This window comes from Myzus persicae, unplaced genomic scaffold (assembly GCF_001856785.1).
Source record: "Myzus persicae strain clone G006 unplaced genomic scaffold, MPER_G0061.0, whole genome shotgun sequence".
Taxonomy (NCBI): Eukaryota; Metazoa; Arthropoda; class Insecta; order Hemiptera; family Aphididae; genus Myzus; species Myzus persicae.
In genome coordinates this window covers 28,060-55,983 of record NW_019103911.1, presented here as the reverse complement: position 1 = coordinate 55,983, position 27,924 = coordinate 28,060, and the positions used below count along the sequence as shown (strand labels likewise).

Here is a 27,924-nt window from a genome sequence, read left to right as displayed (position 1 = left end):
CGAAAAGTCCTCAAATAATTTACTTTTATTCAAGTATGCACTACCTACTAAAAATAATAAAATTAATAATGAAAATAATAGATGTTGACATGACTCACGACTTACGAGCATCGTGCTGGAAGTCTATAAAAGGAAAATGCACTCGTGCATACCGCTCATTCTGTGTCTCACACTGATATGGTGATTGGTAGCAACATCGTTGCCGAGATACGTATTTGTTTGAATAAGAGTAAATATTTTGTGAATTTTCGGGTTTTATGATTTTAATATAGTAATATATATTTGTGTGTGAGAATTTTATTGATTTTTTTTCTATTAAGTTCAGACGACAGAATCGGCATGGCATTCTTTGGAAGAAAAAAAACAATAATAATAAATTTTAAGTGGTACACCCGTCTGGAGATGAATTAAACGCATTTCCTACTCGAAAGTCGTTTTATATTATAACGACAGTTAATAACTAACAAATTAAATTACTAACGAAATATTTTATTATTATATGTCATTTTATGGACAACTTTAGTAGAATAATTATTAACTTCGTGAACTATGTGTGATACTACAATATTATTTTATGGTCTGTACGTTTTTTTGTAATAAATAATAATTATAATTTATATAATATTATATTATTGTGTTGACTGTGGGTATTTCCATTTTACAACATAAATGTATTTTAGTAACATCGTCGTATATATCATGCATTTTAGTCAAATAAACGAGGTTTATAGTCTTATTACAATCATAATAATAATAATAATAATGATGATTTTCCGCAAAGCCCGTTTTACATTGACACCGACGTAAAACCATTCGAACGTCGTAAAACTCGAAACGCCCCCCCCCCTTCCCCTCCTGGTCTCAATACACCTCCACAGAACACCACCCACCAACCGACTCTCTACTCACCCAGCTAACGGAATCGTATTATGTTGTGTATATACATATTATAAAGGTACTACCTACTGGTTTTGATATTTTAATCGCGAAATATTGGGGTACAGATAATTTACGACGAATAGCTTTTGATAAGTACTATTATACGTATGTATCTATAATCAAATATCAAAACGCACCGGACGGTTTTACGGTGTACATTGTAAATTATAGGTTTTCTGCAGACGTTTTGTGTGCAAAAAATACGACGTTGTCGTCCACGCGATTTACTCCGTAAAAAATAAAGCCTATAAAAAAAAAATGCCTAGTATAATAGCATACGCGTTGTCTGCTATAAATATATATCGATATAGGTAAGTATCAACTATTCACACTTAATTTCAATACCATTCAGTGATTACTTATTTCAAATAATCAACATAATATGTTCGTATAATCAAAAACCATTAAACGATTTTTTTAATACTCAGTTTTCCAGTTTATGGATCTCTTTTATTTATTTATGAGTTAAATATACTTATATGTATAGTTGACTATTTTCCATTATCCGTTTCAATCATATGTTGAAGAATTTCAAGCCTTGAAGCATTGAAATATTGTCCATAATAATAATGCTGAGTACTTACTTGCAATGACGAAAGTCATACATTTGGCAGCAGCTGTATTTTATAGAATAAAATTATTTGTATACAACTGCATTATGACCTAACTAAATTACGTTTAATAATGATATGTGATTTTTAAAATGCATTAAAGTAATGAGCTCAAGTAAAAAAGGTAATTGTGCGGATTTTCTTTACCTCTTTGATATTTACATAAGTACTGGGGATAATATGTATTGACGTTGTAAGTTCAGATTAAATAGTTACTTAGTAAATCCACAAACAATGTTTTTTTAATAAATAAAATTTGTTTTTTATTTAAAATTAAAAATATGATTTTTATAAAATATATAAATTATAATATTATATAGTATACTAAACCTTATGTCCACGTACAATTATAAATATCAAAATTGTATTTAACAAAAAAATCTTATTATTTAGAACGAAATTTGTCACCTCTGGAAATGTATGTCTTTAATACAATTTTTGTTTATCTTGTCGAAGAAAATTATGTATGTTAAATTTGCAGTTTGTTGTTTCTACCGAATCTTGATAAATATGACAATTAATTGCTTAAAATCAGATATTTTACAAATCAGTTACCTATAGTTCAAACAATAAAGCCATAAAAACTATAATGTAATAATTATTGCATTGTAATTATTATAACGATCAACGAAATAAAGCCATATAGGTACTATAAACGGGAAACGCTTGATTTGTTTAATATATTGATACCCATTTAACTTCCAAAACATTAAAGCAATAAAGCATGTGAGGTCAAACCGCTATCCTTCTCCAGAAATACGATTCGATCGCTCGGTGAACACTATCTCATTTCAGTCGAGTGTTGGACAATTGTTTCTGTGAATGTCACAATATGTCTATTGTCTGTATAGTATAGATTTAAACTGTAGGTATAATATTATTTCATGCACTCAAACAAATTTATCAATCAATATCTAATAATAATACATAACTAACATTTTTAATTTAAAAGATTGTATAACTAGATTATGTAACAAATAATGTTCATGTTGATAATCCAATACTATTTATACATTATTATCGGATAAAATAGATGTTGAAATGTACAATAGTCCCAAATCACGATCTACTATTGGCAATTTTAACGAAAAGGGTAAGGCGCACAAGATCATCGGAATTTCACGTTTCGTAGACATAATTTATTAGCTCCGGACATGAATAGCATTTATACGATTTACTCGTGCGTACGTGTGACCCTCGATGTTTTTGAGATGACGTATATAAGACTATAACAGCTCTGTATGTTGAGCTGAAACGAGGAAAAAGAAACGGACGCTATACCCAATGCCGCCCGATGTTAATTCTTTGTACATACTACATATTGTACGCAAATATCTGCGATCCCGGAATCCTAAATAGGAAATATAAAACACCTAACCTATATATATATATATATATATATATATATATACATATATAAAAAAACTATAAAAAAACAAAAAAGGTAATAAATAAACAAAAAAAATAATTCTCCGCTTCGTGGAAAACGTAAACTGACCGAGTACATAGAGTTTGTATTTTACTATTATAAAATATATAAACAACATACGCAAAAGCAGTCGTAGAATGAACTGTCAAACGCATTTTTGGCAAAAAAAAAAAAAAATATTATAATAATGTGGTGTTCATTTATTTCCATTGACCCCCCGGGTGTAGTATATAATACACGGTCCGAATGTACCACACGAGCCGGGAATTTGTATATATTGTAATAAGCGTATACGGGTTTTCCGACTAAATTTGGTTCTCATAGCAACGGTGGGATGGCGCGTTCGCTCTAAAGCGTACGTGTTGCATTTGTTGTGCATTTGAATTCCATAAACGACCGTGGAGATCGGAAAAAAAATTAATCCACCCTCGTATGTATTGTGTGTATTTTTTTAAATGGGATCACTTTGACCGCGGTGGCAAGTCGGCGCGGTTTCGTCAAATATTTAAAAAAAACATCATTCAGATCCACTCAGTTAAGGTCCATGATTATTATTTGAATGTGTATTAAGCAGCCGAATGTTCGACCGCGGATATTTTATGGTTTAATGACTGTTAATATTAGGCTTATAATGTTTGTATAGCCATACGTGAGATAAAAAATCAATCAATGGAATAAGTTGACAAAGTGCACTTCTATGGAGCAATGCGATTCGTTTTATATAATATTCATTCCAGCAGTCATGATTCTAAAGTCAAGCATGCGCTCGGACGATATTCGAACTTTGACATCAGCTCGAAATAATTGTAATATAGTCGGTCTGCAGAGACCTCTTCCGGCTAAACGAATTCTTTTTTTCGTTCACAAATATTGTCTTAAAATATATCCACCTATTATTGTGGATAGGTACACCACTGGATCCAACGCTACAATAAAATAACTATCCAAGTAACCGTAAATTATTTTTAAAAAAGTTACGAACGTGCAGAAGACCAGCTATACCAGGTATCACGACTTTGGTTGTTTAATCGATTTTCTCGGTGAATGTGTGTGGTCGACCGCGAGTGTACACGCCCCAGTCGACGAATACGCTAAATACGCTCTTTAAAACATGTCGCCCGGACCTGTGAAAGCACTTAGCATTTCCTGTTCACAACTTTTGCGTGTAGCCCAGGGAGATTTTTTTAAACTATCAGCGTTCTTAGCAAAGTTATGCGCATAAAACTCGTGAACAGACATAACTACGGCGCAAGCCGTACAAAGAAACGTCACATAATTTTCTCACTGTTTTGTAAACTATATATACAAACGGTTTGCGCAGTCCTTATACAGGATCTCCGGTCGATTGGCTCTCTGACCCACTTTTATGACTGTTTTCTGGATTTAAGATGTGTTACTAACATCCCCCTCGACCCTCGGGTATTTTACTTTTAATCTTTCCGTATAGAAATGTTGGAAATCATCATTAAATAGAGGTTTTTACTACATTTAATTCGTATCGTATTTCGCTGTATTAATTAAAGTTATTTGTTGTTAAATGAAATTTGTTTGTTGTTTTTACTACAGCTACTTTATTGTTTCATATTAAAGTCTGAATATTCTTACTATTGTTCGATATACTGTGTGTGCATGCTCCTGTGCTCCCATGCACATCAGGTATTTATGAGTCAAATGTTTGAATGTAGAAAGTTTTAGGGTGAGAAGTTCCCTGGCCACTTGTAGAATGTTCCTTTGACTTGCTTAAGCAGTATGTATACTATTATTATTTCACAGTTAATACACAAAAGCCTCATGAAAACGCGACAGTTGGTCGATATTTTATTTAACCCTACACGCAGTCAACTAAAATGCTGCATGTACAGATTCCGAAACTGTCAGTATATTGCATAATGACGAGTAATGTTTTTCAAAAAATTTCGTATTTTGACAAATAATAATTTCAGTTCAACAATATCAATAAATTTATTTCAATAAGAAATGTCTACAATCCTATAAACTCTTAAAATGTTTTCAATCTTTTAAAATAAATGCATCGTCAATGAAATACAAAAAAAAAAAATACGAATATTAGTCGCTTATTACATATTACATCAAAATATATAATATTATAAAAAAGTAGAAAAAAAAACAGTCCGGTGTAGAGTTTAGGTTTAGTATAGAACCAACAAACAGATAATTTCTTTCAACGTATATTATGTCTACACTTTGGCATTTACTGCGTAGTTTATATGTATATCATCTTTAAAATCATAATATTTATATAGGAATATTGAATGCTAATAATATAATAATATAAATAATTTTTGTGAATTATTATTCTTATACAGCTACAAAATATATTTACTACAAAAAGAAATGAAACTCATTTTGAGTTTTTGTATAATGTAGATATAAGATTTTAACAAAACAGTAAAAAAGTTTTCCAATGAATCTACAGGAAACGATTTTCAAATTATTACACATTCAATTTTTGTAAAAAAATTAATTCAAATATAATATAATATGAATTATTTATAATATTTTTTTTCTCAAACCGGAATCGACGATATATCCTTAATATAGTCCCAAATCATATTATATGCTTTAATTATGTATAATTTGACGAAAAGTAATAAATTTAATAGTAATGGTGTTTTGAATTTATTCACATATATGTGTGCAGTGTGCATATAGGTCCCGAATTATGCAAAATCGTAATTTATATTTTTGTATTTGTTTCTAGCTCGCTATCCGACGTAAACTGAATTTATTATCGAATATAATAATATAACAGAATATAAAAATACAAGAATTGATAAAAACGACATTAATCGCATCGAAATTTCAACGAATATCTTACCATAGGGTATACCATGAGTAAGTAGGTACCAGTCTCGTATAATATTATATACGTAAACACTATATGTATAGGTAGTCTTGGACGTTGATTGATTTTTATCGACAGACGATACTCTGTGCCGTAGACGCAATTTAGTATGTAAAACAGGCGTCTTGACCGTACAACCAACTTGCGGTGAACGCTTTGGTGGGCAATGTGTAAGTCATTGTTATTGGTTTTCAGTCGATTAGGCGAGACGCGTACCTATACATATATAGGCGATGACGGGAGGTGGCGTATCCTGTCGAATAATTCCCAAACTCCCACGCAGAAAAAAATATATTCATCATCTTTAAAGGACAGGGTAGTCATTATTTTGTAGCGTGTAAAATTGGAACGGTTTGTTGTTTGTAATTCATCATGAATTGGATTATATTTATGAAGTCAATAGTTTTTTTTTCCGACAAGGCTCATCTCGGAAATAAAATGATTTTATTTTATCAAAGGTCAATTAAAAAGTAAAATAATTAGATTTTATGTTTGATTATTATCATCTGTATAGCTTATATTATGTATCATTATGTATTTTGTTCTGCAGTTTCATTCATTGGTAAATATCTATACTAATAATAATGATTAAAGAAACTCAAATATTTGAAATATCTTTAAGAAGATAGTTTTGAGATTGGTTTTCATATTTTAATTTAAGCTTTCTTCAGATAACTGCCATTCGTCAAAAACATTAGACTACACCACCACTTATTTGCGTATATAATTTACATACTTGTAATATATTAACTCGTAAGTCGTAATAATAGTCAAGTAGAAGACCGTTTAGTGCTGCTGTGATGTTTGGTGAGCGTGGAAGACACACACTTCGTAGATCAGTTGTTGTAAAGTCTCGCTTGTCCCATACATAAAACAAATGGTGGTACGGTATTTCCAATGTATAAATATATATTCAAAATAGTTCACCCAGCTGCTCACCCCCAAATTGTCTTTTAAGAATAAATTCTGATTTTTGGATTTTTTCTATATAGTTACAGAAGATATTTTGAAATTTTTAAGGTTTTCTCGAGAGGAGAAGAACAAAGAGTGTCCCGTAGAAATACGACAACTTGTTTTTTAAATGAGAACTTCTTTCTTTTATTGTAAATTATTTAGTTGATAATTTTTTAAGAAGGCCGATGTACCTACCTCAAACTAGTAGATTCCTATTAGAATTCTTATAAAAATTATAATTATTGATAGACTGATGTTAATAACTATTAACATTTTCAAATCCCTTTAACTCCATATTTTCCAAATCCATTATATCATGAAACTTTTATTCTATATTAGTATTCTTAAAGTTAAATAGGTAACTCAAAAACTACTTTTTGAATTTTGATTTTGATCTGACAACATTTTCTGAAAATGATCTGCAAACTAATTTACAATAGAAAAGAAGGGTACTCATTTGAAAAATAGAATTTTATATCTAAAAAAAAAAACGGACACTCCATATGTAGTACAAAAAAATCAACAGAATTTTAAAAAGGATCCTGAAGCATATTTAAAAACTCCAAAAAATCATATTTTAAATGGTTGAAATATTGAAAAAAATGATATGGTCATGCTTGATGAATCGTTCTATTTTATATGTGTAGGAACAAGCAGCTTGTATTTTTAGAGTGCATAAGTCAGAAACCAACAACGGATTGGATCAAAAAAATCGTGACAAAAATTAATTTAAATATTGATTGTAGGTAGGTATAATGGTTGAATGAGGGTGCTTCGGTAATTAAAAATAAAAATAAAAGGGTCGGCGATTCCGATTCCCGACTTTTTTTTTTTTGTTAACATTAATAATTAGATTACCGTGAACGACCGCGGAGATACGTATGGTGTGGTATTAATTCGGACGTGACGCCGTCCCGGAATGTCACGTGCTCCAACGACCGTCGGCCAATGTCCATCTGACGAATCGGAATCGCAGTCGTAAATCGTGTAATACGGAAAATAATAATAAAATATCGCCATGATGCTGCGTGGTTGTCGAATAATTCGATACGCTGCTAAAAATGTGTCACTTCGCGGTACATGGCATCAACCGAAATGATACAGGTACACGGAGTTGGGTCCGAGGATATACGGTCGGCGCGGTTGTCATACGAGCCTCGGACTAAACCGTTTTATCGTGTACATATTATAATATAATATTAATTATTATTATATATTTTCCAAGCACAACGGAGATGGTGCCCCCGACTTCCACGGTGTCTCACTCCCACGGGACTGAAACTCTATCGCCACCGGGTCTAGCACTCACCACGATGCATGAATTATTATTATATATATTATTATTATTATTATTAGACAGAGTGACCTACGGTGTTTTCTCGTCCAACTACGACACGTGAAAATTATAAAATATGACGGGACTCCCTGTATGATTTATAATATGTGTTTATTTGACGTCATATTAATTAATTGTATACTGTGCGATATTGTTATATACGGCAACGAAGACGACCACAGCGTCAACGTTTGAGTAACAGTATTTGTCTTAGTATAATAGGTACTGTATTATTATGATCATGGTAATGCATTCGTCACGGATTACACGTCTTACTCTGTGCCAAAATTTAACTTTTTAGTTCCGTGTGAAGCTCGTGGCAGGTGACACGAATTAGTGATTACCATCATCAGCGTATCGCGTATGCTGCGTTGTAAAGTGCATTTTTTCAAAATTGAGTACTCTAATATACAAGATTATTTCTATGACTTTCAATTGATTAAATACAGATGTATGCTCTAAAACCCAAGCACACTAATAGGCTGGTATACAAAATTAAAAAAGTTTTATTTTCCTTTCCCGTTAAACCTATAAATAATCCAACCAGATGAAAATATATATACTATGTGCTGCAAAAGATTTTATATTTTATCATGTACAAAAGTATAAATACTACCAATTTTAGGGGGGCTGGGGCTAATCCCTTGAATATTTTAATAATTTATTTATTTAAATTGTATAATTGTATAACCACCCGAGGATTTTAGATGTTTTTTCAGTTTTTTCGGAGGTTCGGGACTATTTTAGGATTTGACCTGTACGTGACAACGTAAACATAAGTTACTGTAATAATTGTGCTTGTATTAAAATATTTTTTCAATAGTACCTACCATTATATTATAATACAATAGACAGAAACGCAAATCATGTAATACGATTATTTCTATTTTTTTTTTGCTTATTATCAATTAGAAAATATATAGTATTGAGGTATATATTATATAAGTATATTATATACATATTTTTACAAACAAATTCAATGAAACAAAAACGCGGAAACCTTTGTAAAAAAAATTGTTTTACCATTTCGGTTGGATTATTGTAATCCATATTATATTGTACCCGACGACCGTATAATGAATATTGTTACGTATTCTATATTATATATATTATGCTTGCAACTAAAACGCAGGACTTACAACTGTCAAAAAGTGGAAAATGTATCTATTTGAATGGTATTTAAATTATCTATTTAAACAATAAGTTAATAATTTTTTTTATTTTAAGTAATATTATTTTATGAGGTATGATGAATTTGATTTTGAAATTTGCAATTTGTATTTAATTAGTTGGAATTTCAATTTTAAATACTCATTTCTGTCTCTAGTCAGTTTTAAAATAAAAAATTGTTTGATTTAATTTTTTTATGTATGGGCGTTTTGTGGTATCGTTTTTGAGTAAGATATTTTGATGCTAGGTACCTATTTTTTATATTAAGTACGTTTCTAAGATTTTATTATTTTATTGTTATCATAATAACAGTTCAAACAACGACCATCCTGTAGGCCCTCAATACCTTCACATCTCAAACGTAATTCTAATGGGGCATCCTCAATTTAATGTGATGAGTAGGGTTTTATATTTTTGAATAATAAATCATTTCCGATGCGATATTTATAATAGCATTGCGCAAAATTATTTCTAAAGCCTGTGTCTTGCATTTTTCATGATCATTGAATTATTTGTTATTTATAATTTGAATAGTTGTGAAAATGCAGAACACAAAGATATGTTGTTGCAAAAAGAATTAATAAACACGAGCAACTTTTGGAATGATTGGGTATCTATTCTTGTTATTTTATGATTTTAAATGTTTGACCCACGAAACACTGGCCAATGTATTTTGGTAAGCAAAAATAATTATGATTTTTTTTATTTTCTATATTATTTTATAAGATTATTAGTTATTTAATTTGCTATTAGGAACGTGATAAGTTAGGTAAAATAATGTTTACAAGAAAAGGAATATACTATGTTATTAATAACTAATAAATATAAATATTATAATTCATACGTTGTTGTTATTATAAGTCAACTAAACATAATATAGAGTTAGAACAGTATAAACAGGTCACAGGACCATAATTTTATTAGCATACGATTAGTCTAAATATTTTTTTTAGTTGAATTATTTATAAAACATAATATATTTAGTAATAACCAAATGATTGAAGTTTCCAGGATTATGTGTATAATTTAATTTATACATAAAAGGTTGTAGTTTTTTGTATTTTTAATGTATTTAAATATCTGTATGAACAACGTATAAAGAAAATTTAAGTATATAATTTTCGGTTTTTCTTTTCATTTATACTGAAATTTTTTTCGAAGCCTTAATCTAAAATCTATATTATCATCATAATACAAGTACAAAATTGGAAAAAAATTTAAAAATGAAAATGTCATCATAGCTCAAACACTTTACTAGAAGACCGATTCATTAAACATTTCGATTGGAATCTCATCTACCATCTAAAACATTGATACCAACTAATTTTTACTTTCTGCTTCATATTTAAATAGTAATACATACTAAATATATATAATAATAATCAATATTATATTCCTAGTAATATTTTGTATGCAGTAAGTAATAATATAATGTGGTTGGTAGAATGTTGATGGTTTTCTCTTTTCTATATTAATAAAAAGTTATGTTACGGTGTGTAATACGCTGAAATGCGGGGATGGTCACTGTGTTTGGATTAATTAATCTGTCAGTTTTGATTTGAAAGCTTTGGGCGAGGAGAAACACAAAACTTGCCTATGCACGCCTTCTTGTCATGAAAAACAAATGAACAGTCATAACTCATAAGCAAACAACACGCTGTTTACTAACAGTAACAAAAAAAAATATTTTTATATAATTAATAATAATAATTATAATGTGATGGTGTTAATAACAGTAATTATAATGGCTTATTAAGTTGTTACATCAATAAATAATGTTATATCAACGCTACCTTATATTAGTTGTCGCACGAATTCACTCTATGGTGTTCTAATTGAAGAAAAAGGTAATGATCTATTGACTTTCATAGAGATGAGTAATTTTCGAGCGAACCTATCATACAACATCAACTTTCTTAAAAATGTTATAATCAGAACTACGCAGTATTATGCATAATGTATTTACGGGGATTATCGAACTGCAGTGCACTCCTTACCTTAACCAAAACGTTCGAATTGCACTCGATCCTATGACTCCGGTAACTAATTTGTAGAAATAAACCTCTGTAAATAGGTGCCTACATATTTATATTTTATTATTTTAAAATTGTCACTATTTATTGTATATATTGTATAATTTAAGTTACGCATATTTTTATATTAAGTATTATTTATAAATTGTAGCTGTATGACAATGTTATACTATTATAATGAAAACCAAAAACAATAAATATTGAAAATACAAGTTATTTTTCTGACCGTCGACCGATATCATTGTCAGTAGTTGATTAGGTTTAATGTAATTGTCAGATAATGAGGATAATTCGAACCTTGCCTTTTGTTTTCAAATTTCGTGCAACTGCGCTTCACCCTTGTATGCAGTATGCACATATATAAACCGACACCGTTTTATCGTCTTGTTTATGCGTCGCATATTTATATTAGTACCAATTCAGTAATTCGACGATACCATATTTTGGTTTTAATTATTATATTACCTGGTTTGTAACGCTTGCACGTCCGATCACGGTCGGTGGGCCGCAGTGTATGTGATAGGTGTTAAATTGAGTGGTCTAAAGATGTACGCGCGATCAGCCAGTGATAAACGATGGAGTTTATTCAACTGGCAGCTAACCGACCAATCGAAAGGGCACGTTAGTAGTCAATGTCTGTACACCGACAGTACAGTTGAGACGCCTTCGCAGTTGATTCATGACGTTCGAACCGCTCGGTCTCCGCCTTGGTAAAATTACACCGCATATCCGACGCAAGACACGACTTGTTTTACTATTTTCTTATAAATTATGATATTTGTTGAAAGTCTTTTTTAATTTTGACATTTATTGCGTCACTCTGGTACTGATGTAAATTATATATTATGTACAAATGGACATAACCTCAATGTTTAAGTATTCCTCTTAATTTTCCAATCATAAAATATATGAACTTATAATATTTTGTCATACTAGATATCTAATGGTAAATGGTAATTGATAATAATTATTAAATATCATAAGCGAATTACTCAAGTTTAGTCGGTAATGCTAAAATATTTTTTCTTATCAAAAATCACAAAGGAAAAGTTTCATCTTGCAACGTAAGTACTAAGAGATATTTAAAACAAACAAATAAAATTATATCATATGCTATAGTTATATATATTTACAATATGACACTTTTAGATAGAAAAAAACATTACTTAAAATTATCGAAATAATTCGAGGTTCAAATTTATTTTTATTTAAAATATAGCCATTGGTACCTATACCTAATATTTCTGATTAAAACTAATAAATAATATTATTATATTGATAAAATACAAATATTACATTGGTACCTATTTTAAATCAACAAACGATTTTGTAAGCAATTACGTTTGAAATATAAATAATTTACTTTTAAGATGTCTTGTTAGAATATTTATTCGAATTCATTTAAAAACATTTATTATTATTTTTATTGTAGTTTAGTGTTTATCATGTAAATATCATTTAGTGTAAGGGTCACAACTCACAGACATGAACTGAGGTTCGTTAGTTTAATTTTGTTTATTCTACCATCCAAACGAATATTTGTAGAATCATTTGGATGGTAAAGATTAAATTCAAAAAATGATTTTACTTTAACTGTAGAGACTTAATACTATAAACAAAGATTTATTTTTCTTAAAATCGAAAATGTCAAATAATCTGTTTTGAAATTCGAAAATCCGCACATTTTTCCGTGGACCTTTATAAGGATTTTAATTATCTTGTTTGAATTGACTATTTTACATTTTTAGATACTTGACAATAATAGTTTAACTAACTATAACTCTAATTTATATTAATTGGTTGACTGAAATTTAACGCACATCAGTTTACGCATAATATAAACATATTAATATCAGTGTTCATTAACGTTTATTGTGAGTTCAAAGTTATTAATTATTATTAAAGGTACGCATGGTTACAATATAATTATGTGTGCTTACATCACAAATATAAGAAATACAGAAGCTGCCTTTATGAATATTTAACTATACAATGTTGCATTAAAGTAATGTCTAATGCCTATCAAAATGAATAATTACTAACTCTCATTGAGCCATTATACGAATTAAAAGTAATCATGAATACCATAGTATAATAGCCAATAAGTAATACAAATCCATTCTATAACGTAGATTCATGCCCACGAAACGTTATGTCAAGAAATAAAAGGTCGTTGAGAGAATTAGGTATAGGAGTTTATGAAATGACTATAATTATTATAATCGTCTACATTTTTAGAATTATTATTGTCGTTGTACGGATAACCAGCAAAATAACGAAATGGTAATTTAAAAACGAAATCGTTTGGTACCTGTACAACGATCGATTTACGACGGTCATCGAGTGAACATCGCGTGAGACAGCCGTACATGGTAGCGGGCGTGGAATTTCTTTGCAGGATCGTAACTCGAATATAGTGCTTGTTATCCCTTGGCATATCGATAATTCGATAACAGATCTTTTTTTTGACTATTCACTTGCCATTTTGCACACATAGGAATGCACATGGTTGTGTATATAATATAATATGTAATATATAATATTCGTGTAAGAGGTTAGAGGAATAACGATATCGGAATCTCTGCACTATAGTACTATACTCTGATTTTACATAATATTATATTCGTAAAATAATGCTAAAATATTATGTTCCCTATCGCGGTGACACCCGATCGAGTGTTATACCTACAGTTGTTTCAACTTGTTACTTTTTCTGGTGTCGATCTTCGCCGAGAGAAACATTTCTCAGTTTGAGGAAAGTCAGTCTACCATGTGGGCATCTCTATGTGAGAACTCCAAGTTTCAACTATAAATATATTACCTACACAATGTAATATATTTGGATGTAGATAAATAAGTGGCTCAAAATCCAGCTTTTTTTAATGCATATTACGTGTAAATTAAATATTAATAGATTTTATTCAAATCAACTTTTTATGTACAAATAAAAAATATGCCGTCTCCTTAGTGAAGGCAAAAAAACAAGTTAGGTAAAATTGAAATTTATTTATCATATTGAATGGTGAACTGAATTATTATGGCTAGACAAGTTTAAAAAAAAAACCATAATTTTGCTCAGCCTCAAATATTCGCCGTATTAATAATTTTGTAGGTTGTGCGATTCGTAATGTTCGTATATGCATACATCTCAATCGTCGTAGTGCTAACTTTTCGTTTCAGAAATTTCGTGCAAACGTATGCTGTACATTATTTAGATACAACAATACCATATATTATATTGTCTTCACAAATTCGTCGGCGTATACAGGCAATAATAGTATATAATATAGTATATTATTATTTTTATTAAAGCCCGCGATGGCCGCGGTCTCCGAATAACTGCGTGTTTCCGAAGACATTTTTAACCGGCGAGACGATGCCACCGATGTTCTTTGTACATTATATACATAATTTATTATTACGACTTTATATTATTATTAGACCGCACGCGACCAAACTCCCAATGACCGCGACGCTGTCGTTAATATCCTTATGTTCCCAGACGGCAAAAACGTAATAATAACACTCGTTATAACAATGATAATAGTTAAATCGTCGTTTTTATTTCATGTACTTACATGTTATAATATCATAATTGAGTAATAACATTATAATAACATAATAACATAATCGACGGTGCAACTAAATAGTATTACAGATGACCAAACAAGCAAATATCACTATGTTTATACCTGATTACTAATTATGCTTACATTACCCTATATTGGCTTGGAATGTCGACCATACGGGTTTATTATTACAATATAATAATATATTATGTAAGTACTGAAAATTTGATTACGCTATAGCGAATATTATCAACAGTTATACTATGATAATAAACATTTGCAATAATACATGTGTATGACGAAAGCGCACAATATGATAGGCAGGAAAAACTTTTAGTTGATTAAAAAAAGCCTATTTAGATTTTTGAGGGGAAAATAATTAGTGGATATACTTGTACTCGTCTGTGAGACAGTTTTAGAGAAATCATTATTATTATTTTAATTACTACAGTGCGGAGTGCAGACGTAGGTACTTTTGAGCTGGGAGTAATTGAGTTTTGAATTTTTCGAGATCTGTGTGCTTTTCATTAGTTTTAGTCTCCTCTCCCATCATGCCCTCCTCTTTCTAAATCAATAGATTAGATATTTGATGAATAATTATCAATATCCTTGTAGGTCTATAAATTACAGTCTACAGTTCATTAGTAACAAATATTTAAACCTACAAATATGTGTATATTTTTTTTTTAATTTAAAAATGACATTTTCTTAAAATGTGTTTTATTTTTCTTCATTTTATTTTGTGGTTGTTTTTCTTTTAATAAAGCAAGCGCTAAAAAACGCGAATAAAAAAACGTGAAAAATTGAATTTCTACTGGTAAGGAAAGGAAATCGAATTGAAATATCCGTCTCTCGTACCGAGCTGGATGAAATATTATTAAACAATATTTTGATTTATGAATATGCATTTATATAATAGGTATGTATATGTATCGAACGGGAAACGTGCAAGGAAACAATAATTAAACAGTCTCCGTGGACAGGTGGGTAAAATAACAAACAAACAAAATTATGAAATAATAATAATTTAAAAACAAAAAAACAGTCACTGCGCGCACAAAATTGAGAATCACTGTATTTTTTCAATTTTCTGTGCACCAAATAGATGCTGTGATATTTCCATACTATTTTGCAGTCGCTTCGATAATCGTATCATCGTTAACGGCACTGCGAAATAGCCTGACACGTATCCGCGGGGTTTGAAATTACAGTTAATAATACATTCAGTAGTAGATAAATTTATAAAGAACAGTATGAGCAGGGAGTAGTTATATACCGATGACCTACACATATCTACATACAAATATCATACTCATATAGTCATATCACACCACAGTATACACATCACGCACGGTCGACCACCGTGCCCACACCCACATATTATACATCTCGGTTGAGATGGTGTGTAAATATCATGACTATATTATAGTATAATATACATATTATACGTCCCTTGACGCCTAAACAATTTATTAAATTTATTGAATTTTATTTACACGGTCTTTTAATTTAAATTCTATCCTGGTGTGCGAGAACGTATACAATAATATGTACCTATATATTGTATGCCTATACATAATATAATATTGTAATATTGTGGGTCCCACCATTCGGTAGTGTTTGCTAGTAAATGTTGTCCACGATTCGCTCGCTGGTTTAAATATTTATACATCATACACGCCGGAGAAAATATAAACTCGGCGGCTGCTGTAGTAATACGCGTCCGCGACGGCGTCGAGGTAGAAAAAATAATGTGTACATATATTATATAAACGTGCACGGTGCAGGGGTAGTGTGATCGGTGGTGGTGGTGGTGGTGTGAGTTTCATACGTCGTTCGGTTCCTTTCAAATGGTAAAATACCGAAATAAAATTCACGGCGTTCGAGAGTGGGGAGAAAAAAAAATGAAAAGTACGTACGGTTTCACGGTATAATATCATCTGAGATAGAAATATGCGGTGCAAAATGTTTCGTACGAAATATAAAATGTTCCCAACCACCTCTGCCGCAGGTACACAATATATATACGCGTATTATATATTATACATAATATAGGGTACAGCGACCCACAACTGACGAGGGCACGCCGCCGTTGTCGTCACACGAAAACCATTGGTTTTCGCCCCTGGAGAATACGGTGTAGAAAATTTAGTTTTCCGTTGACTCGGCGGTGGGACGGGAACTCATAAAGGGTTCTACGGGGCAAACCAGAAGCCTTTTTTTGTTTTTGTTTTTATAGTAAGCTCGAAGGACTATAATGCAATAATAAACCACTATCCTTTGGTAAGACGGACGATGACGACGACGACGACGTAAAAATTCAGCCAAAAGCGAAACGATACGCTTTTTTCCCTTCGTTCTTATTTTTATTTTTTTTTCGCTCACTCGGCCGCCGATATAATTCAGTGGCTGATAGATATAGTGAAACGCCGGCTGTAGGTACGTAAAATAATATGATAATATGTACGTGCGTTCGCCGAAACGGGGTGTACTAGCTAAAAATCCAAAGGCCTTCCGTCGCGCTTTGCGCTACTAAAACTTCGACATTTGATAGTCAGTTTAATCTCGTATATATACGATCTCACTGCAGTCGTAGTCGTCGCAGTCTCAGTTCAGGTTCACCGCTTTGCACTTATTCGGTTTCACACAACTTTGGATTCATTATTCAAATTGATCCCAACTTAAGATACGTATGTATAGACAGTGCTTTTTGCATTTATTTAACCTTTATCGGCGCTGGAAACTTTGTTTCGGGTTTTCTGTGACGCGACAGAAAGTGTGTATCGGCCGTGGTAGTAAATTACATTAAAATTCGAGTTAAAGCTGCAGTGTTCGTTCTACACCAGACTACACTATACAAATGAACACATTCGCGACCAATAAAATTAACTTTGATGCATGCTAGTGGATATTTTTCGTTTCCACTGAATCGAATACATAATATAGGTACATATTACAAACTCAGGGGAGTTTGTTTGCAAATATTATTTATGTGCACATAGTACACATTTATATAAAATCAAAGCAAATAAAAGGTTAAAAGAAAATAATGTTCTTAAATTATAAATAAAAAATATTTTATTTATTATAAGTCAGTCAAAACTATTGAAAAAAATTAAGACTAAAATGTATATAAGTATATTATTAAGTATTTAAAAAAGTTAACTGCACTCCTGCATTCTTTTTAATTTGTGAATGAAAATATTATTCAATTCAATTTGATACTACCGATAAATATTGTTCAAATGGTAGCGTTGCATATTACAATAACATCCAATGATTTAATTACATTCTTATCTCTTACTTAAATATTAAATAAGTACATTAATATAAAGTTCAGAATTTCATGAATAATATAATATAATAATATATGAATATGAATTCATAACTTGACAGTTAGTAAATATTTGTGTGTATAGCGTAGGTGTAGACAAATTATATATAAATATAAATAAGAAAAATGAACATAACAAAAAACAAACTACAAATTTTACTATACAGAATCAATTAAAGTTCATCGGTTTTCGATTCAAAGATACACGAATGCTGATTATTATCCACGGCACATAACAGTTTAGTTCACAGCAACACTAATTTAAATAGTATATTAAAATATACCGTGTTGCATTGCTATCATACCATGAATAACATTTTTAATTAAGAATATTATAAACACGTAAACATGTTATCTGAATTTTAAAGAATAATTTATAATATTATGATCACTTATTGAGGTTTTCTTGAATCGTATATTTTTCGATGACTATCAATATCGGTAATTTAAAATATAAGTATGTATGTAAGCATATTACCGTAAAACGGTTTTTATAACGTTTTCAAAGTATAAACGAATGAATGATAAATCATTCTTCCGAGAGAAATACAACTACTTTTATAACGGAACACAACAAAAACATTATATAGATAACAGTAAAATTGTAAATCATATACACAATCACGAAACGCATTGAACTGAAATTTATGGAGTTTCTTTTAACATGCAATTTTTATAAAAAAAAATGGTTAGGTCGTAAAAAATTTAACTAATTATTCGATATTTCCTTTTTGTTTCAGGACGATTACGCACAAGCTGCAATAAGGCCGTCCCTGTTGACATGGCGATGAGATGAGATCCAATGACTGGTGGCCGTTACTGTGGATATGCATATTCCTCTGGTTTCATGCTCACTCCGTTGGTGGTCAATCACCAAGACCAATTGTAATCACCACGTGTCCAAGTGAGCTATCTGGCCAATCGTGTTCCTGTTACGACTTTGAGGACGGCATTTTTCTCGAATGTCCGGGAGCCACTGGAACGGGTGTGCACAACGCACTATCCTCGGTAGCTGGAGGCTTGATTCAGTCACTGAGCATCTACGACCTGGAATCTACCGTATCTTCCTTGTCGACAGACCTATTTCCTCCGGATACAAAACTCCGACAGCTCCAAATATCCCACTCTAATCTGTCTGTAATTGCCGAAGATGGGTTGAACAACATTAAAAGTTTAGAGTCTTTTGCAATGCTATCCGGTAAACTACGGCAAATACCTCAAAAAGCTTTTACCCCTTTGAAGCTGTTGAAGACAATTGATATCGAATCCAATGAGATAGCCGAACTGGGTAGTTATGCATTTTCTGGCTTACAATTAATAAAAATAAACCTCAAGGGTAACTCAATACTTAAAATATCAGAGTACTCATTTGCCGGCCTAGAAACCAGTCTCACTGAGCTGGATCTGTCTGATAACAAGATAAAAACGTTTCCTACGTCCGCGGTCAGACGGTTAGAGCGTCTCATGTCATTGAGAATAGCATGGAACGAAATAGCGTCGATTCACGACGACCGTTATTCATTCATGAAAAGTCTGGTGCAGCTAGACCTGAGCTCTAACAATTTTGAATCAGTTCCTGAAGATGCATTCCGTTTATTTCCTAAGCTCAAGATGTTGTCTCTTTACTACAATTCCGTTGAAAGCATACACAAACGAGGTTTTAGCACGCTAATTGAACTTGAAACTATTGATATTAGTCGTAACAAAATAGTGTTCATGGATAGTGGCACGTTCAAGTACAACGTTCACTTACGGACAATAGACTTAAGCCATAATCATATTCATTACATTAGCGGGTTGTTTGCTAATCTTCCCGAGCTTAGAGAACTATTTCTTTCCGAAAACAATATACTGGAGCTTTCAGGTGACTCGTTTTCCAACTCTCCAAAGTTATCGGTTATATACATTCAGCAAAACGCTATCAGAATAATCGAATCTGGAGCTTTTTCAAGTTCACCCGATCTAATGCAACTTTATTTGAGTGACAATTATATAGAAACCATTGATGCTAATGTATTTTTGTATTGTAACAAACTCACATCATTGAGCTTGGACAACAACCACATTTCCAACATAGAAAACGGTGCTTTCCGGAATAATAGTCGACTAAAAGAACTCAGATTGCAAAATAACAAACTATCGAAAATATTGCGAACTCAGTTCGAGACGTTACCTGAATTGTTGGAACTACATTTGCAAAACAACGCAATAACGGAAGTTGAATCTGGTGCATTCAAAACGCTCAAAAGTCTACAACATATAAATCTCCAAAACAACGTCCTCACTCATTTAGGAGACGTATTCCTACACGATGCACCATCATTAGTGTCCATACAAATCGATTCCAACGTGTTGGCCAGTTTAAACAACAAGTCACTCCAAGGTCAATCCAATCTGAAAGTTATGTGGCTCAGCCACAACAAACTAAAAAAACTGGATAAATCCATGTTTGCAGACCTATATCAAGTACAAAGGATTTACTTGAATAATAATTCTATTGAACACATCGAACTGGGCTCATTCGAGTCAATGCAAGCATTGGTGTTTCTAGATCTTAGTTTTAATCATTTGAAAGAAATAACTTCAAAAACGTTCGCTGAACTCAGGGGTCTGAATGAACTACATCTCACGGATAATTATATATCACAAATAGACGCTAATTCATTCGCGGCGCTAAAGAAATTGACGAGTCTTAACTTATCAAACAACCCACTCACAAAATTGCATAAGTATATGTTTCAAAAAGATTTACCCATTCAAAATTTATATCTTAACAATTGCTCTTTAAGAACTATTGAAAACGGAACATTTTCCAATTTAAACGTTCTTAACGAACTTTACCTGACACACAACTACTTATTTGCCGATGCGTTACTCCAAGTGGACGTGCCCACGTTGACTATATTAGATGTATCTAACAATAATTTAGATGGCCTTAATTCAACTGTCTTAAAATACCTACCAAACGTAAAGCGCGTGTATTTAGATCATTGCAACATAGGTCAAATTTTAGATACGACGTTTAAATTCAACCTCGAAGTCTCTATGATGTCTTTGTCGAACAACAAACTAACAGCACTACCTGCAGATTTGTTCAAAAGACAAACCAGTTTAAACATGCTCAATTTGGACGGGAACGATTTCGATACCATGCCGTACGCTACATTGGCAAACTGTGAGAACTTGCAAAAACTGTCCGTGGCCAGAAATATGTTAACCCAATTAGATATGACAAAACTGACTAATATGAAAAACCTACAAAGCCTGTCAATCTCTGAAAACCGAGTTCAAATACTCGCTGGATTTCCATCTTCGTATTTTACGCTTTTGACCGATTTGAACTTGTCAAACAACATACTTTCGTCATTGCCACTAAATTTTTTTCAGTCACTAGAACGTCTCGATATGTCCAATAATCATTTCAGAAAAGTGCCTCAGTTGCTTAAGAATCTCCAGTTCTTGAATCTCACTCACAACCCGCTAGGCCAAATACGCGAAACAACAAAATCCATGACAATCGAGCATATCGACTTAGAAGAACTCCACGTCTGTGGAACTAATTTATCAGTGCTGGCGAGTAACGACTTTGTGTCGTTCACCAATCTTCACCGCCTATACATGTCTGATAATAAAATATCAAAAATATCACCCGGCACGTTCAGCGTTCTCGAAGAACTGTACACGCTCGACTTGAGTAACAATCGCATGGAATTTCTACCCCAAGAAAGACTACAAGGACTAACACGTTTGCGATTGTTGAATTTGTCACGGAATTTAATTAAAGAAATCGAAGACCTTTCTTCAGACTTGATATCGTTGCAAGTACTTGATATTTCATACAACCAACTAGAAAAAATCAGCAAAGGCTTATTCAGAAACTTGGAAAGCTTAGCTGAACTATATATATACGGGAATTCGCTATCATTTGTATCTCCAGACGCTTTTCGATCTCTAAAAAAACTCAAGACATTAGATTTAGGTAAAAATAATTTCAAAAACTTGCCAATAAACGCTCTTAGGCCGTTGGAAACACAAATAAAAAGTTTGCGTACAGAAGGTAAATAAAAATAGATCGCATAACATATTTTCATATTTGTACAGATGTACTATCAAACTATTGATCCATTGAAATTTTATTTTTCAGAAAATCCAATAAACTGTGACTGTGATCAACAAGAGCTATGGGAATGGATAAGAGACCACCAAAAATTGATGTCTGACCAAAGCGCGAAAGGCTTAATCTGTCAATATCCTTTGGAACTTAGAGGACGGAAGTTCATGGAACTTGAGCCTCCTGCTTTTTGTGCCATGCCCGTCGTACTAAAGCTTGCCATTCAAGACATTCAACCGTACTCGATCTTTGTATCATGGAAAGGGCGAAACCACACAGGCCTACATGGTTACAGAGTAGCCTATTATCCGATCGAAGATCCGGATTACCCAGCAGCGGCCATTTCATCAGTTGCTGTAACACCAAACGTAAGTCCGAAATCGCTTACTTTCGCCAATGATTATAAAGGCGATTGATATGTACGATCTTACAACGAAAGTATTGTTATTATTTTTTTTTCGACAGATTATAAACAAATTTCTTGATAAAAATACTCAGACTACCCTCCTGGACAACCTGAAACCAGAGACCCGGTACTTGGTATGTGTGTTGGGTCTTGGAAATTGGATACCGCTGAACAGTTCACATCACCTACAGGACGGTTCTCAGAGTAGCCGCTGCACCGAAGTGAAGACGCTGGAAGGCGACATAGCATTTTACTCTGACGAACATCACAAAAGCTCAATACTCACGAGGCGGTTAGGTCTGATCATCGGTAGCTGTTTGGGCTGTGTCGTGTTCATCGTGTTGGTGTCCGTGCTTGGATATCTGAAAATACAAAAACAAAGAGAAGACACGAAAAGGGAACAGCCACTTCCACCCGAGTATCTGTCATACAGGCATTTTTCTTTGCATACCACCGACCCAATTGTCGCTGGTCCAGCTCTGAGTCAAATCGGCCCGATTACTAGTGTACATTAAACAACTTTTTTTTTATTGTTGATTATACTATTTATTATTATTATTATTGTTAAGTGATGCCGTAATATCATGTTTGATCCTATAGTTAATTGTTAACAAGAACATACCTATAACATGATGTACCTTAATAAAATTAACAAAAATAAATTAATTACAATGTTAAACTGTCAAGACGTGTTTGTAAATATAATTTTTTTTTTTCAAACGGGTTTAAAAATTACTACATAATATTTTTTACAACAATTATGTTTTTGTAGAGAAGGTAATTGTTTTATAATCCATCCACAGCCTCCAGTATTGCAAAATACTAATAGATCGCATTAATAGTTACCTAAGTTTCAAATTAGTAATGATTAATGGTATGCGAAATTTTAAATACAAGTGTATATACGCAATTTATTGATAGATACATTTTGATATGTGATATACACGTTTAATACCTACCGCTAACGAGCTGCCGTTAAAAGTGAAGGTTCAATCGATTTGGTTTTCTTTTTACGTAAAAACTATTGTTTTTATTTTCTCTACATACGGTTTTGCACTAAATTCACTGATGTTGTTGGTAGGTATCGAAATCGTATTCGTACTCCCGTGTGTGTACTGAATATATTGTTATAAACCATTTTCGATTTCGCAATAGAAACTCGCGTTTGAAAATGTTTGTGTTTGCGATAAATCTATTATACGGCAGTCGACTGTTTATTAATTAAAACCGTTTTCAAGAGCAGCGGGAGTGGAGGCGATATAGCACACATATTATTACTATTATACAAACAGAGATAAGAAACTTTTACATCCCATGGCCTCCTAGCTATCCATTCACCCACCAACCTTTCCGAGGGCCACGTGCTCAAACTCTAATATATGATTGCGATCGCTAATCCGTTGGTTGATTTACGCCAAAAATATATGCCCGGCATAATCAATGCTTAGCGTCGTGCGGTTAGATCACATCGATCATCGGTTAGTTATTTCCATCTATCAGTTGCCGAATAAATTTCGCCTGGCGTCCGAATGTGTACGGTTGATAGACCGTCGATTGATAAGCTTAAACTCAAATTTAATTTCAGTAAAATCAACTTGATTTCCTGATATTTGCTGGAAAACCAATATCTGCCACCATGTTTAACAATGTATTACAATTAAATTAATAAACTAATAAAAGTTTCACCATTTTTTTAAAAAAATTTTGAGTATTCGATTAATTTTGATTGTCGAAAAATCGAAAATTCGGTAAAGGCAAAAACTATTGACGACGAAACAACAAGAAATCAAAATAAACAATAATATTTTCCTTTAAAATCTAACCTATTTTGTTGTCGTGTGCTCAAAACTCGTGGTTTTTTGCAAATCATATTTTTTTTAAAACATAGATAATATAATATTATAAAATATTGTATACCAACGTCCATCGCGAATCACCTATACTGGTTAACCACTGCAATAAACATTCAACGTTGTCGGTTCTCGTCGTTAAATCGGATTAAAGAAATGTATAAGTCCTACGAGCTTCGTATTCAATTTTTATTTTTACCAATTGATTTTGTAAGAGAAAAAGCGCTCAATAACCATCTCAAAACGATATTTATTTCTCTGTTTCATCATTATTTTCGTATCAAATTGCACGTATAAAACCGAGCGCGGTTTACTCTTTAAATCGCTGTGTTTCGTTTGCAGAATATTTTTAATTTTTTTTTTTTTTTAATTATAAAAATACGTGTTTGTGACTTTTTCTTGTCGTGTACGAAACCCATTTCAAGTGTCAATGGGATAAGTCGTAACAATCGAGTTTACAGAAAATGCAAAATTAAAAACACAAAATTCTCAGAAATTAACCCCATTGTTGCACATAATATACTCATTAGTATAGTATTATAGCACGCAGTTTGTTATCCCAAAAACCGTTTAACGACTTAATTGCATCATTGCCCGATTCACGTAAGCCGACAACATTTCACCTACCGTGCGACGTTTTATTGTTTTGTTTGGTTTTCATTTAGTCTTACAATCGCGAATGAGACGCCTTGTGTGTATATTTTGAGAAAATTAGCTTACAAACGAGTAAAACAATATTATTATAGATGCCTAGAAACCGCGTTTATACCTCCGTCGTGTATAATAATATTACGACGATGATTATATCGTATTGTTAATAATAATTATTAATTATAATTATGTGTAACAAGGCCAAGCGACATTATTGTATACCATTATTATGTTTATATTATAATTACCGAAAAGCGATTAAAACTGAATCGTGAAATTTGTACTTTTTGTTTGTTGATTAAAATATTATTGTGTTATGTATTGTTTACGGATAAACTACTAGGTTTAACTCATATAACCTATACACCTATACCTGTTTACAATAAAATTATATTATGTTATATACATACTTACATATTATTGTTTTCAGTTTTTATTTATATTTTTTTTTTTGTAAACGTGATTTATAATAATATGTGTATTGAGAATAAATCGTTTTTTTTTTTTGTATTGTTACTATCATTATTGCAAACATCGTTTCCGGCTATGCGGTGCACATAAATAGTCAGATAGTTGTTCCGGACGTCCACCTTATACTATAGAATTGTAGCAGAATGATTATAATTAGAGTTGTGGGGTTGAAGCATTAAAAAATTATAAATTTGTTAAAACCTCAATAAAATGTCAGTATAATATGCATTAGATAATGCATTATAGGTTACACTTTGGAATCGTAATTTGAAAAACATACAAACCTATCCAGTGGAAAATATTTTAAATTAGAGATATTATTAATATATAATTGAGCACCATGGTCGTACAGAGCGTATAAGATATTTTTATAAGGCAAAAATTAAAAAGTCGTTCATATAATTTGAGTAGAAAGTTTTGATTCATGGAAATGATTAGAAATCTCGAAAAAAGTAATAAAAAACGTAAATTATCAAAATGTCACGAAATCAAAAATAAATTGAATTCATTGGTGACAAATTCAAAGTCCCCTGGTTTTAGTTTTAGAAAACTATGTAATTCTCTACAAATGCACATCCCTAATTATTATTTGGTGAGACCTATAACCCGTTTAACGCGATCGTACGGAACACACCTTGCGCGGCAGAGATTCGAGCGGGCGGACGCGAGGGTATGAAAACCATACTTTTCTGCGTACGGTGAGATAAAAACGTGAAAAAGCCGAAAGAAATTTCCGACGACGTACGTTTCGGTGGGTTTCTGTTCGTGTTTACGCCCGCCACCGCCACCTGCGGATACGATCAAAAGTTTTTACGAGTTGCGATGGCGTGGCGGCGGTGATTTCAATTTGTGACGCGCGTGCTACACACGCATGTTATGTATATACGTATATATATATACGAACGTGTATATATGTATATAGGTGTGTATGTATATGTATTATATATATTTCATACTGCATGGGTTGTACCTACTGCACAAATTGTTTTTTGTCATATTTTTTTCTTCTCCCGTCCCCGAAACAGACCCAAACTCCTCTATATATACGTGCATAATGCATATTATTATTATTATACTGTTGTACGCTTATATAATACGATACATCCCCGCGAGGCGCACGTGTGTCTGAATAATCATAGTAATAATAATAATAATAATAATAATAACAACAACAATATTATGTACCACGACCGCGGGAGCGACTCACGAACGGAAGCGCGCGCGTAATCGCCATCGGCCGGTTATAATAATATTATACAACCGAACGTGAGCGAAATTAATTATCGCGAGCCACAACGGAAAGTGGAAAAAAAAACAAAAACGTAGAATATGCAAAAAAAAACCAAAAAAAAAAAGAAGGGTCGGCGAAATTCCGGAGGAGTGTGGGTTCGAGCGGCGGTATCGTTTTGCTTTCGCCCACCACCGCATCCAGACCGACGCAATATAATATTCGGACGCACGCACCCTCCGTTCAGTATTATAGATACAATAATCTATATATACCAGTAGAGTATAGATAGGGTGGCCGAGTCCCCAAACACAAAATTTAAATCAAACGACAAATTATTTAAATATTTAATGTTGATTTAATTTTTTTTTTTTTGTTATTCTCATAATAATTCATGTCAAAAGACTCAATCATTATTTTGAATCATACGATTGTATAAATATGTTTATTATGTTCCACGACACGTTTTGATACTTAAGTTTTGCACAAAATGTCAAATTAATTGACTTTACATTATAATTAAATGTTGGGTTATCTTTTGTTTATCGTTAAATTGTAGCGGTCCCAAGAGATTTTACACCCTTACAGTCCTAGTTACGCCGCAGAAATACTGAACATGGTAAGTAGGTTCGGTCGTATTCTTCTGAATAACCCGGTGACGCCTCCAATCCGATTATACATTATGATACTATTATTGCCATGACATTTTTACTCAAAAGTGTTACTACACAGTCGTACACTGGCCTTACGTGTCGAGTTAATGTTTTGTGACTGTGCTATCCCTTATTATTCATTATAATACGGGTGAATGCGTTTAGTTTAAATTCGGTACATGTGTCACTTTTTCATTGTAATATTTCATTTAAAAATGTTCTTAGAGTTTAAAAGAGTGAAAGGGCCGACAATTGAACGTTGTAATATAGGTAAAGAGATTTTATACCACGAAATTAATTCATTACAATTTCG

At 32.1% G+C, this 27,924-nt stretch overlaps 1 protein-coding gene across 3 annotated transcripts in view; it reads left to right on the top strand.

The window, feature by feature from the left end:
- LOC111036230 (protein artichoke) overlaps positions 1–25,314 on the top strand; it is a 114,280-nt gene extending 88,966 nt beyond the window's left edge. For 2 of the 3 annotated variants that reach the window (XM_022318193.1, XM_022318194.1), the window contains 3 exons: positions 18,982–22,298; positions 22,386–22,720; positions 22,818–25,314. In XM_022318193.1, the coding sequence (XP_022173885.1) occupies positions 19,034–22,298; positions 22,386–22,720; positions 22,818–23,273 (4,056 nt within the window). In that variant the 5' untranslated portion in view covers positions 18,982–19,033 and the 3' untranslated portion in view covers positions 23,274–25,314. Of the gene's footprint in view, positions 1–12,029; positions 12,403–18,981; positions 22,299–22,385; positions 22,721–22,817 lie in introns of those variants that run through there. The other variant, XM_022318195.1, reaches the window with a different exon arrangement.
- The last annotated feature ends 2,610 nt before the right edge of the window (positions 25,315–27,924 follow it).